The 12,579-nt window shown below is 37.9% G+C and overlaps 2 protein-coding genes across 2 annotated transcripts in view; one reads left to right on the forward strand and one right to left on the reverse strand.

Moving 5' to 3' along the window:
* Nucleotides 1–291: 291 nt before the first annotated feature.
* On the forward strand, nt 292–3,149 carry arpc5b (actin related protein 2/3 complex, subunit 5B). The gene is made up of 4 exons (XM_019125664.2): nt 292–643; nt 1,510–1,582; nt 2,115–2,291; nt 2,385–3,149. Exons 1-4 carry the CDS (start codon nt 504–506, stop codon nt 2,445–2,447), a joined length of 453 nt encoding a protein of 150 aa, XP_018981209.1. The 5' UTR covers nt 292–503; the 3' UTR covers nt 2,448–3,149.
* A 740-nt stretch (nt 3,150–3,889) lies between these two features.
* Nucleotides 3,890–12,579, reverse strand: part of LOC109047598 (hemicentin-1-like) — an 89,379-nt gene continuing 80,689 nt past the window's right edge. The window contains exons 91-107 of the mRNA XM_042777949.1: nt 12,105–12,275; nt 11,854–12,024; nt 10,802–10,972; nt 10,340–10,486; nt 9,991–10,128; nt 9,782–9,903; nt 9,453–9,690; nt 9,044–9,106; nt 8,810–8,929; nt 8,575–8,709; nt 8,308–8,421; nt 8,102–8,227; nt 7,754–7,882; nt 6,629–6,934; nt 5,849–5,968; nt 5,581–5,707; nt 3,890–5,494 (exon numbers count right to left, since the gene is read on the reverse strand). Coding sequence (XP_042633883.1) covers nt 5,128–5,494; nt 5,581–5,707; nt 5,849–5,968; nt 6,629–6,934; nt 7,754–7,882; nt 8,102–8,227; nt 8,308–8,421; nt 8,575–8,709; nt 8,810–8,929; nt 9,044–9,106; nt 9,453–9,690; nt 9,782–9,903; nt 9,991–10,128; nt 10,340–10,486; nt 10,802–10,972; nt 11,854–12,024; nt 12,105–12,275 — 2,765 coding nt within the window. The 3' untranslated portion in view covers nt 3,890–5,127. The remainder of the gene's footprint in view (nt 5,495–5,580; nt 5,708–5,848; nt 5,969–6,628; nt 6,935–7,753; nt 7,883–8,101; nt 8,228–8,307; nt 8,422–8,574; nt 8,710–8,809; nt 8,930–9,043; nt 9,107–9,452; nt 9,691–9,781; nt 9,904–9,990; nt 10,129–10,339; nt 10,487–10,801; nt 10,973–11,853; nt 12,025–12,104; nt 12,276–12,579) is intronic.

Here is a 12,579-nt window from a genome sequence, read left to right on the forward strand (position 1 = left end):
GAGGCCTAATAAATAAATAAATAAACCTTTTTATTTATTCATTAGTAGATGCTTTATACTAATTTATAACGAAAAGTGAAATGAAAAGTGCCAGTAAGCCACAATCACAATTAAATTAGTTATTCCAGGAATTTCAAGAATTGTGTTTTATCAACAGATGTTTGTGGGCAAATTAAAACAGGAATGACGTTTAATGTTGGACACTGAGTTAATTTATAAGTAACTTAGTTTAAACAATTTTAAATCGTCTTGCAGACCCATTGGATGTTTGCTGAGGTCCCCTAGTGGTTGAGAATCACTGGATTAGGAATTAGAGCGCTTCAGTTCACCGGTGTTCCCGATAGAGGGCGCGCTATGCGGAAGTGATGGAATCCACCACTGACTGCCAGACAGTAGGCTGCAGGAGTCGCCAGGCTGGTGTAGCATAGAGGACTGTTAAGATTCCGTTCATGCAAAACCTAGCGTTTAGCTGAGCATCAGACGGGGAATAAATAGCCTTCATCATGTCAAAGAATACGGTGTCCGATCGTTTCCGTAAAGTGGATGTGGATGAATACGACGAGAACAAGTTTGTAGACGAGGAAGAGGGAGGAGAAAACCAGCTGGGTCCAGATGAGGCAGAGGTGGATTCTCTCATCAGACAATATCCTTCATTATTCACCCGCCAACATGTACATGATCTGTTATAGTCTTGCATTTTCACTGGCACCAGCTAATATAAATAATCTTCGTGTACTTTATCTTCTGTTTGGGTAATTATTACATCAGTAGTGGATATAATAAGCTAATTAAATATTTTGGTGGAAAAAATGTGTGCATAAATAATTGCAGCAAAAAAAAAAAAAAATTAACAGTAGAAGGAAAGTCGATTTAATTTTGTTTGTAGCGAGTTTTACGTCAACATTTATATGCACTGATTTGCTTTTCATAATTCATGAATTGCCTGATCCACCAGCTGGCCTGCAGATTTCTGTACATCAAAGACTCCACACAGGCAGAACTGTGTTCTTTGCACAGTTGTTCTCATTTACATTTATTTTCCTGGACAGGCACCGATCAGGTGACATGCAGTATTGATAGCGTCGTCTATACAGTAGATCGATTTTTATCTTTATAAGTGAAGCGAGAATCGTCACAAACATACTTGTCTAGTTTCAAGGTCCAAAGTCCAGGCATGCCTTAACATTCCAGACATTCTTTTTAACAAAACTGTTTCTGAAAAAGATGCTGATAACTACAACATATTAGTTTCAAACGGTGTGGAGGTTATAAATATTAGGTTCTTCTGTCATTTTAAACTGATGCATTATTTAGTACAAGGAAGTTGAATTCATGTCCTTATATGTCAATTTTGGAGTACCCATGGCCTTATTTCCTGTTTCTTACTCCACCACCCCTTCCCCTTTTCCTCAAATGCAGCATGTCCATTGGATATTGCAAGAACGCATGTATTCATGCATGCATAGATATTTAAATTGTGTTGCTGTTTTTCTTAACTCCACTCTTCAGAGGGAACCTTATGGGTGCCCTGCAGGCGGTATTAAAAAACCCACCAATCAACACAAAGAATCAGAACGTCAAGGTGAGACCACCTTTTTTCCTAAAAAGAAAAGGTGATTTTCATCCGATGCCATATAAAATCATAGAATTTTGTTGCCAGATTTAACATAATTTAGAATATAAAATTGTATAGAAAATGTTGCATTGTTGCACATTAATGATTTTCCTTTAACAATTGGACAACTTTAACATTTTTTTTTTTTTTTGCTCTTCCAAAGTTTCATTAATATAAAACAACACCTGTAAACATGCAGCTTACTTCTCTGTTAAGTTTTTAAACCTTGAAATAAGTTTCAAAATCATTCTTATGCTACACTGACTTCTAAAAATGCGAACAGCTTCTGTTTATTTCCCACACTGTTCTGGGACTATGTAAGTTTAATAAGCAAAGGAAGTACAAAATTCCACATAGAGGACAGCAATAAATGCACTTGAACAGCTATCCACTTTAATAACGATAACTATAGTGGGCTTGAAAGTCACAGAAATACACAAAACGTCATAAAGTTGCTTTGATGGATCATATTTGGATTTTTCTGACATTCTGGATGTAGGATCGAGCTGAAGGTCTAGTGCTGAAGGTGCTCAGCTCCTTTAAGAGCACTGACATAGAGAAGGGAGTTCAGTCTTTGGATAAAAATGGAGTGGATCTGCTCATGAAATACATCTACAAGGGGTTCGAGCAGCCATCCGAGAACAGCAGCGCTGTCCTGCTGCAGTGGCATGAAAAGGTAGGGTTAAAAAGTAGCGGTGTGATAGCAATGTTCTAATAGCAAAGCATGTGTGAGGTCAGTAGTTAAATTCTTGCTCTGTATTCTCCTCAGGCTCTCTCTGCAGGTGGAGTGGGCTGCATTGTGAGGGTCTTAACCGCCAGGAAAACAGTGTAAACTGCAGCGGGTTAGCATAGCGCACAGAAAAACACAACCCAGCAGTGGGAAATCCTGCTGAGACACTCAGAACAAAGCGATGACTTTCCACAGGGTGCTGAAGAGGACCTCTCATCAGATTTCAGTGCATTTTACCCTCTTCTGTTATATCACTCTTAACTCACATAGTCGAAAACGCATAACCGCGCCATCAGTCGTATGCTAGATTTATCGTAGCTTCTCAGGAATACTTTTCTATGCTCTTCTGTATTGTATTCAGCTATCTGTTTAAATAGTCCTCTGCAACATCTGTTTGATTTTCTTGGCAGATGGAGCCATATCAGTAATTGTGACTTTCACTAATGCTGTTATAGAGTATTAATGTCCTGTCTTAATGTATCTGTGCCAGCATTCCAAAGCACTTATTGCTGTGGACCATTGTTATTGTATGTGTCAGAATGCATATGTCTGTATCCACTGTGCATCAGGGGGCATTTTTAAGCCAATCATGTTAAATACTGCCTCAAAGCAGATCATTACTGATCCAGTCTGATCTGAGACGTATCGTCTGATCACAGGGACCTGCCTCTACAATGCAGTAATACAATAATACAAAGTGCAAACACTCAATAAACCAAACCGGTATAATGACTGCCTTACAAAATATTTCTTTTTTATGTTTGCGCTTTTGTGATCGATTGAATAATAAAAATGTTTAATATAGTCTTGAGGACTTGACTTTTATATTTTGAATTTATATATGTAGGAATATTATGATGAAAGCTCTATTCACAGCATCTGATGTAAAAACTTTGCACTACAGATCACTACATTCAACTTTGGTTTGGTTAATGTGTTTTTACAAATCTTGGGTCAAAATTATTTTCTCTGGCAACTGATATTGTCAGTGAAATAGTATTTAGCCTACAATACTGCCTCCAATATACACTACCATTCAAAAGTTTGGGTTGTGTTGAATAGTTTTTTTATTATTATTATTTTTCTTATTCTTTTTTTTTTTTTTTTTAGGTTTTTTTAATGAAATCTATTATGCTTACTGAGGCTGCTTTTATGTTGCTCAGCAATACAGTAAAAAAAACTGCAATATTGTGAAAATATTACGGTAAGGTTCCAGGGCACTCGGTCCCAAGGAAGGTATCCGGTGTGCTGGCGGAGGTTTCTTTGCGCGTTCGGTCTTTATTACTCATGTCTTCAGTGTCACAGGATCATTTAGAAATCATTCTAATATGCTGATTTGGGGTTTAAGAAACATTTATTATAATCAATGTTGTTCCTTAATATTTATTTGCAGAAACAGTGATACAATTTTCCAAGATTCCTTGATGAATAATAGGTTTAAAACAACATTTATCTAAAAATCTTTTCTAACATTGTTTTTACTGTCACAAAAAAAAAGAAACAACGTACTAACCCCAAACTTTTGAAAAGTAGTTTATGCAGCTCCGAACTGAATGTATCATAATGAATGAATCATACAATTTATTGCTTTTTCTTTTTGTAAAAAAAGGGAATACAACAGTATTACGAATAAAATAAAAAACAATTATATACATATTAAAATAGAATACACCTTGATTAATGACAAAGTTACAAAAAATACTCCAAATGTCTATGAACCTGTAATGATAATTAAACATTGCTATTATGTGCATAGTAACTGATTGACAGTACTCTCTTCTAGAGTTAAGGTAGTGCTTACCTGAGGTGGACATCCTTTTCATTTTTACTGCAGATGTGGCTCAAACCCAAACCTCATCATTATGTTAAAAGCACAAAATTTAAACCAATAAAATCTTCCCCATCTCATTTTAAAGAAAGCAATGGAGGGAACTGATTTTCTTTCATATATTCAAGCAATTCCCAATAAGTTAATAGGTAGACATGTATGCAAATGTATTCTATTAAACCACCCATAGTCCTGATGTACATTCTGATGAAGGATTCTTGCAGCCAAACCACTAACCCACCAGCGGTCTTAAAACTGGGTTTACGTGAAGTCTGTCTTGAAGTCTGAACCTCAGAGAGCAGTGTTGTCTGTCTGCAGGACTCCTCAACTCAGCTCTTCCAGCCTAAAAGGCCTTTTACATGTCAGCGTGACCTGTGAAAATCTCTTCAAGTGGTGGATCTGCACTCACACATACACACTCTAACACAAAGACCAATATGTCTCAGTCACACATGTACAAAAACTGCACCATTCTCAGAGGTTGCGCTATAAAATAATTTATCCAGATGGTTTGCAAATTTTCTGTCATGCTCTATTTTTATCTATCAGTAAATTATGGATACCAATATTACAGGAACTTCTGTGCCAAGAGCTTTTTTAGTCTTGCCTTTTAAGTCTTTTCTTTTTCTTTCATAATGTGAAACACTTGCAATCTCTTGTTTCTCTCCCCAAATCCTCTCTCACATCTCTCTCCTGGTTTATTTTTTTTTACAGGGGTGCTTTAAAAATGTTGTCGTCTCCCCTCTTCTGCACATCTAATCCCATTTAGAAACCCTACCTGTTGGAATATTTCTAGTGTAGGGAAATGTAGGAAACTAGATTTCCTGTTTTTTAATCTGTCAAAATGACGGAAATCATTATGTTTTCAAAACTCATCAAATAATGGATTTCTTTTGTTTAGCGCAACCTCTGAACATTCCCTCTCTTCATAGGCTGTTGGATGTAGTAAAGTGCTCAGTAAGGATAAGCTGAGACAGCGATGTACACAATAAAGGTGGTCTGGTACTCTATGCCTCCATCAGCGCTGTAAGACAGGGCTCGCACCTTCATGCGGTACGTGCGAGGTTCGCGCAGTGGCCGGGTGGTGAAGAGAACACCTTTGAGGTTTTCGTCCCGGATGGCGAAGGGTAGAGTCGTGTCCTCATCGACCACTAAGAAGGAAGTGCGTGGGTGGACGACTCCATCCTGGGTGTAGGCAACCAGCCGGATCAGGTCCTGATTGGCGGCGATGCCGAAGGGCAGGGACAGCAGTTTGTACTCCAGTGCATACGGGCTCAGGGCGCACTCCAGATCATTGGGCGGACAATTCTTCAGGCAGAACCTGAGAGGAAAGGCAGAATTCACTTTATTTTGAACAATCAGCTAAACAAAAGTAGACGATTGCAAAGAAAAGAGTGGCAGTCTCACCCTGTGGCTGGATCTCTCTGATAGTTGGGAGGGCAAGGTGTGTCGATGCACTGGTAACTCCCTCTCATGTTGAAACACATCCTGTTTGCACCACACTGAATGTTCTGCTCCAGGCATTCATCTATGTCTATTCATACAAAGACCAAAAATGAGCAACGCACAAACCTCTTAAACTTAGTATATTTAGATTTTTTTTTATAAGTCACTCTCTTGAGAAGTTAACACTTGTATTGAGTGCGTTTCTTATTGAATGTCTTAATTATCTTACCTTGGCAGGTTTTGCCATTGGCCATAAGGCGATAGCCGCTGGGACACAAACACCTATGGCTACCTGGTGTGTTCATACATTCATGTTGACATGTGTCCCTCTGTTCACACTCATTAATATCTAAAAACACAAGACAGGTAAGTAAGTAATTCAATATTATCTGGAAATGGTGCCATTTGTGTGTGTGTTCATGTCTTACTACTGATATGATTAATAAGACATCAAACATATTGACATGAAGAAATTAGTATATACTATAAAAGAACTTTTAAAATGAAACATTAATCAGGACAACTGGCAATTTTCATGCACCAATTCATTACTCTTATGTCTGAATGGTTATATACAATAAAAAAAGTTCATTTTAAAATAATAAATATTGCTTTTACTATATTCCTTTTTCTAAAATGCTTGATGCAAATCATTGTGTTCTGTGGAGCTTCCAATGTACTAAGTACATATCTTCTAAATTACTTAATTTCACGTTTATATAACACATCAAAACAACTACCTGAATTCCTTCCATTTTTTTTTTTTTTTTATAAAAAATGCTTCTTTCTCCTGAATTATTCTGGCACTTATGGCACTGTTTTCACTAAGTATAAAAAAACAAAACCAAAAAAAATAAATAAAAATACATACTTTATAATCCATTATCTTATTAGTGTAATAGCAGTGGTTTTCAATACAGCAGTTTCAAGTACGTTATACATATACATCTGACCTAGCGTATGACATGAAACCCAAATTCTACAGCTCAACAGTTGCTCTTGAAGTTACCTAAACACTGGCCATTGTTTGCCTGAAAACCAGGTCGGCAGGTATTAGTATCCCTACGAGTGTGTGGAGTGGCATTGTTCAGTCTGTTGGCCATGTGACGCCCCCCGATGGGGACATATGAGTAGAAACTCTGGGAAGTCAGGCTATGGTAGCGCTGCTGATAGGAGCTCCGATCAGAAGAGGACTGGGATGTTCTATACCCATATGAGAAACTTTCATAGCTGGGCAAGCGCTCTAGTCCAGCATAGGACTTGCCATCGCACTGATAGGCACATGGCACCGGTACCGGCTCACACTCGTTTATGTCTGCTCTCACAGCAAGGCCAACACAGAGAAAAAGAAATAGTGGAAACAAAGAGGGAAAATAAAGGAAATACAGTTCAAAGATCAAAAGAAGCAAATGAAAAAGAAGGGGATGAGAAAAAAATACTGGACATGAGTAGCTGTCCCTCAAAAGAATGTTTCTCATGCAAAAATACATATTGTATTTTTGTTGTAAAATATTCAGTGTATTTAATGATTCCTCACAAGGAGCATAATTTCTATTAATAAAATTCAGTTAACTCAGTGTCAGTACTGAAACTCAATGGGAACAACTGAGAACTGAAGAAAAACTCTGAATGCCAAAATGGCACTTTTAATCCCAACTGAATGTCACTAGAGGACATTCAGCAAACATTAAAAAGTGCCAAAGCAGAGCACTTCGGGGAAAATCCCAAGCAGAAGGCTGAAGGGTAAGATTAAAGACACAGATAAAGGAAGGACACAGTCGTGATAGTCGTGCTGGCCTTGCTTTAAGAGTGAACCTACTGTACTTAATGCTGTAATACTGCAAAAAACTTGCAACACCTTACTGACAATTACATACAGTATGTAGACATACAAAGACTTGGATCTTTGATTGGGTATCAGTTACTGACTTCTTTCTTTCTTAGGGTTACATGTGGGTTAGTTTAATAGCACTGTGGCAACATAATGTGTGTTAAGAAGTAACATCAAAGGTTCTGAATGTTGTTTAGGTGAGGGTTGTTTCACAGAAATGAAATGTAGCAAAAGAGTGAAGGAGAACAGCCTGGGATGTAAGGAGAGGATTAGAGTAAAGTGTGGGGGAGTTAGACTACGTACCAAGGCATGGGCGGCCCACACCCTGAGAGCGGTACCCCCTCGGACAGGTGCAGTGGTAGCTACCTCTTGTGTTTTCACAGATCTGATTATACCTGCACTGATGTGTGCCGTCATGGCATTCATCAATATCTGTAAGCAAAACAAAAATGAATAAATCTTTGATTATAATCCAATTATGCACAGAAAAATGCATAAATAAAAAACTAAAGTTGTTTAATAAATTAGATTTATATATACATAATGTAATTTTAGCAGAATAAAATTATAATTGTATAATAAATATATTTAATATTTTACTATGCAACACAATAGTCCTTGGCCCAAAACATAAGGAACAACATTACAAACCTATGCATGTGCCATTGCCTCCTTTGGTCATGCCAGTAGGGCAGAGGTCAATGCAAGTGTATCCACCACGTGTGTTTTTACACTGCTGATCTGAGCGACACACTCTCTGTTTGCATTCGTTTATGTCTGAGGAGAAACAGCAGTTGCATATTTTTATCAACCAAGCAAGACTGAGCAATATGTCATGAGAGAGGTTTTAAACGTACCAATACAGCGTCGATTCCTGAGTTGGAACCCCTGCTCACAAGCACAGCGGAAGCTGCCAATGGTGTTTAGACAGTGCTGATGGCAGGGGTTGGATTCCTGACACTCGTTCACATCTGCAAAAGCAAGATTAAAGCAATTCAAATGTATTCTAGAATGAAGATAATGATGAATAGAGAGCATTAATGTAAATTACAGTATGGCAAATAAAAATACACACATCAAAAATATACAAACATAAACTTCTAAAACCAGGGACAACTGTGCACCTGAGCAGCTCAGCTCATCTGCTGTCCTCCTAAAGCCTCGCCCACAGCGCATCACACAGTGATAGGAGCCAATGGTGTTCTCACAGTTTTGTCCATCATGGCACATGTGACCACTCAGTGAACACTCATCAATATCTAGGGTAAACATAAACGAAAGCAGTTGCTCAGTTGAGATTTCAGAAATATCAGTATCATACATTACCATTCAAAGGTAAACTTTTTGAAACTGTCGTACCCTGGCATGTTCTACCATCAGCTGAGATAGTTAGTCCTCTGGGACAGGAACAGTAGTATGTGCCTACAGCATTGTGACAGGCATGTGAGCAGGGGTTTCTCTCTGCGCACTCGTTCTCATCTATCAGCAAAAAAGGACAAGCACAGAATCCCATCAATGAAACTCTAGGTATATTCACAAACAAATACTATTATCTCTATCGCAGTAAAAGCATTAAATACGGTCCGACTGTACCTGAACAATATGGCCCAGCAGGGTCCAGTTGAAAACCACTTGGACACTGATTACTGCGCTCTCCTGAGGATGAAAATACATCATAATCGGAGAGGGATAGGTTGTAAAACTCATGTAAACTATTAAATATAACAATTTGAACTGAATAAATAATTAAATCATAAGCATATGCTACAATTTGTTCATGATGTTTAGGGATGCATATGATGTTTGTATTAAATTTAATACAATTTTGAACCAGGCATTAAAACATTATTATATTTTTTGAAATAGAAGAAGAAGAAAAAAAAAATAGGCCATGATATCTGCTTCCAATACCATTTTTAATAAAATTATATAATATCAGTGACTGATACATCATTCATACCTGATGATTTTTTCCCTAATGCAGACAGTATGTGTATTGTACCTTTAGCAATGGTGGCATGGATGGAAAACTCCAGCATCTCTTCTAGTGGACGGTACAGAGCGCTGATAGCCGAGGCGTGGAGAGTCTGCACCAGATAGGGCATCTTTCCTTTGGAGGGTCTGTATGTGATGGTATGATTCCAGGAGTAAGGCACGCTCACCCTGTCTATACTGAACATGCGTGTGGACAGAGCATACAGCTGACCAGGGCCAGTCTGGATGTAGTCTTCAGTGTAGTCCTAGAGTTTAAAAAAGTTTATACTGCGTAACATCATATTTTCAAGTATAAAAAGAAATAACAGTCAGTGAATTCAGTGATGGCGGTTCTACCTTAAGACTGATGTCTGCATTGGATGGAAGTTGCAGGATATGCCCATTTAATACAATGTCCAGCAGAAGTGCTCCATCTGAGTCCAGCCCTCGTGCCACATGGGTCATTCTGAGAATCTCTCCTATAGTCAACAAAATACAAATTAAACGAGGAAAACTTTGAGGAAAAGTTTTTAAGGATCTCTATACATCAATGTGACGCCTCGTACCTGTGGCAAACTCCACCTGAGTCTCACGTCTGAAGATGCCATCTGTGAGAGTGTAACCATTGACAGCCTCACTCAGCTCCTGTGCTGTGGTCCAGTATATGGGGTTCAGGATGGAGATCAACTTCCTCATAGCAGGGCCTGGATGGTTTAGCAGAACATATACAAGCACCAAGTCAAATTACATTTATCTTTCTAGTTCTTGATGAATAGTCATAGAACTATTAGAACATTGCCACACAACAACATAATTAATATACTGACAAATACTGTACAGTATATTTACAACATTTTGGAATAGTAAATAAGATCCATTGCTGCTCAAAACAAAAACTCAGAAGCAGAGACTGACCAAGACTCCTGGGTATGTTAGTGATGGTGGCCTGTATAACTCTCCCTCCAGTGGGGCTGCTGGAGATAGTGGCATTGAGGATAGCAATGCCAAACTCCACATCATTAATGGTCCCGATGATACTTCCTCTGGCTTTCTGAGGGCCACCTGAAGAGAAAAAATAAAAAGTTTAGACAATCATATCTTGTGTAGTTTACTTGAGACCAAGGTCAGACTTAATGCAGTGGTTGGGGTTAGTTGTATAAAATGTGTGTTGTCAAGTTCTATCATTGTATTCTAGGCATAATAAGACAAGGGTTCTGTATTGTATTTGATCTGATTTTATAGGTAAGAGTCATATTTTTTCTGAAAGTAATTAATAGCAAAAAAATAAATCAAATAAAATTGATAAAAAATGAAATTTAAATACAAGATTTCTTGATGTAAGTCTTGATTAAGAACCATACATAGCTGTAAATGTACCTGGACATGGCTGTATATTACATCTTGATAACTGGGTGGCGTCTCCTGGGCAGGGGCGGCCGTTGTTGCTGGGTGATGGATTGTTGCAGAGTCTGACACGTGTCCGTTCTCCACCTCCACAGGATGATGAACATTCACCCCAGGACTCCCATGAACCCCACTTACCATCAACTTCACACACACACACACACACACACACACACACACACACACACACACACACACACACACACACACACACACACACACACACACACACACACACACACACACACACACACACACACACACACACACACACACACACACAGAGCACAGAAAAGTGTGTAATCAGTTACAGTAAAAATGTATCCAAATAATGCCAAATTAATGCCTAATCAAATAATCTTGTCAATCATAACCTAAAATTTATGTAGCATCGCTTTGTATATTTATTAATGTACAGGTACTAGAAAGTGTGGGTGTTTGTGCATTGTACAATATACACTACTGTTCAGAAGTTTTGGGTTAGAGATGTTTTTTTGGAGAAGTTAAATATTTATTTGGCAAAGATGCATTAAATTGATCAAAAGTGACAGTAAACACACTTTCACACTGTTACAAAAATGTCTCTTTCAAATAAATTATGCTCTTTTGAAATATTCTATTCATAAAAGAATCCTGAAAAAAACTTATCAATCTTTCCAGAAAAATATTATTAAGCAGCACAACTGTTTCTAATACTGATAATAATAAGAAATGTTTCTTGGGAACCAAATCGGAAGATTAGAATGGTTTCTGAAGGACCATGTGTCACTGAAGACTGAAGTAATGGCTTCTAAAATAGTCAGCTTTGCCATGCAAGGAATATATTTCAAAATATATTTTTTTTAAATAGGTGTTATTTTAAATTATATTATTATTTCACAATATTAATTTTTTTTTTTTTTTTTTTTTTTTTTTACTTTTTTTATCAAATTAATGCTGTCATAAGAGAACACTGAAATTTTTTTTTTTTTATTTCACCGACCTCAAACCTTTGAACTAGTGTATGTACAGTATGAGTGCTATACCAGGGCAGTTGGCTGTGTTGCATTTCTGGATTTGCGAGTCTGATCCAGTGCACGATCTGCCTCCATTCGCTGGTCGAGGATTGTCACATGTTCTGTAGCGACGCATTTGACCACCATTGCAGGTTCTGCTACAACTGCCCCAACTGTTCCATGGGCCCCAGTTACCATGAACTATGAAGAGAGATTATTTGTACTAACTGCTTTCTTTATTATGTGTCTGTGTTTACCATATGTGACATGTGTTTACTCACTAGGACAGGGTTCATTGTTGCAGAAATCAATGTGGATGTCATTTCCCTCACATCGCCGTCCCCCATGTTGGGGAGCAGGGCTTGCACAGACACGCGTCCTTTGCCGTGTACCGCCTCCACAAGACACACTACATGCCCCCCAGCTTACCCAGGATGACCACTTGCCATTCACTGTTGAAAATGGGAAGAAAAGATAAGACCATGCTTTTTAAACCAGGATTTGATTGATCATGAAGTAGACATGTGGCGATATTTGAACACGATTTAAATGTTTCAAACAGCCACTAAGATTTTTGTATTTGCTATGGGGTTCATCACAGCGCCAAATACTTCAATACTTAGCACCAAATACTTCAATACTACAATTTTTAAATTCTATTCTGGACTACAACATGCTCTCGATATTGTTTGAAAATATTTTGATCCTTAATTATTCAGTCACACTTTAAGGCTCCATTAGTTAATTCATTAGTTA

The sequence above is a fragment of the Cyprinus carpio genome, chromosome A20 (assembly GCF_018340385.1).
Source record: "Cyprinus carpio isolate SPL01 chromosome A20, ASM1834038v1, whole genome shotgun sequence".
In the NCBI taxonomy this organism is placed as follows: domain Eukaryota; kingdom Metazoa; phylum Chordata; class Actinopteri; order Cypriniformes; family Cyprinidae; genus Cyprinus; species Cyprinus carpio.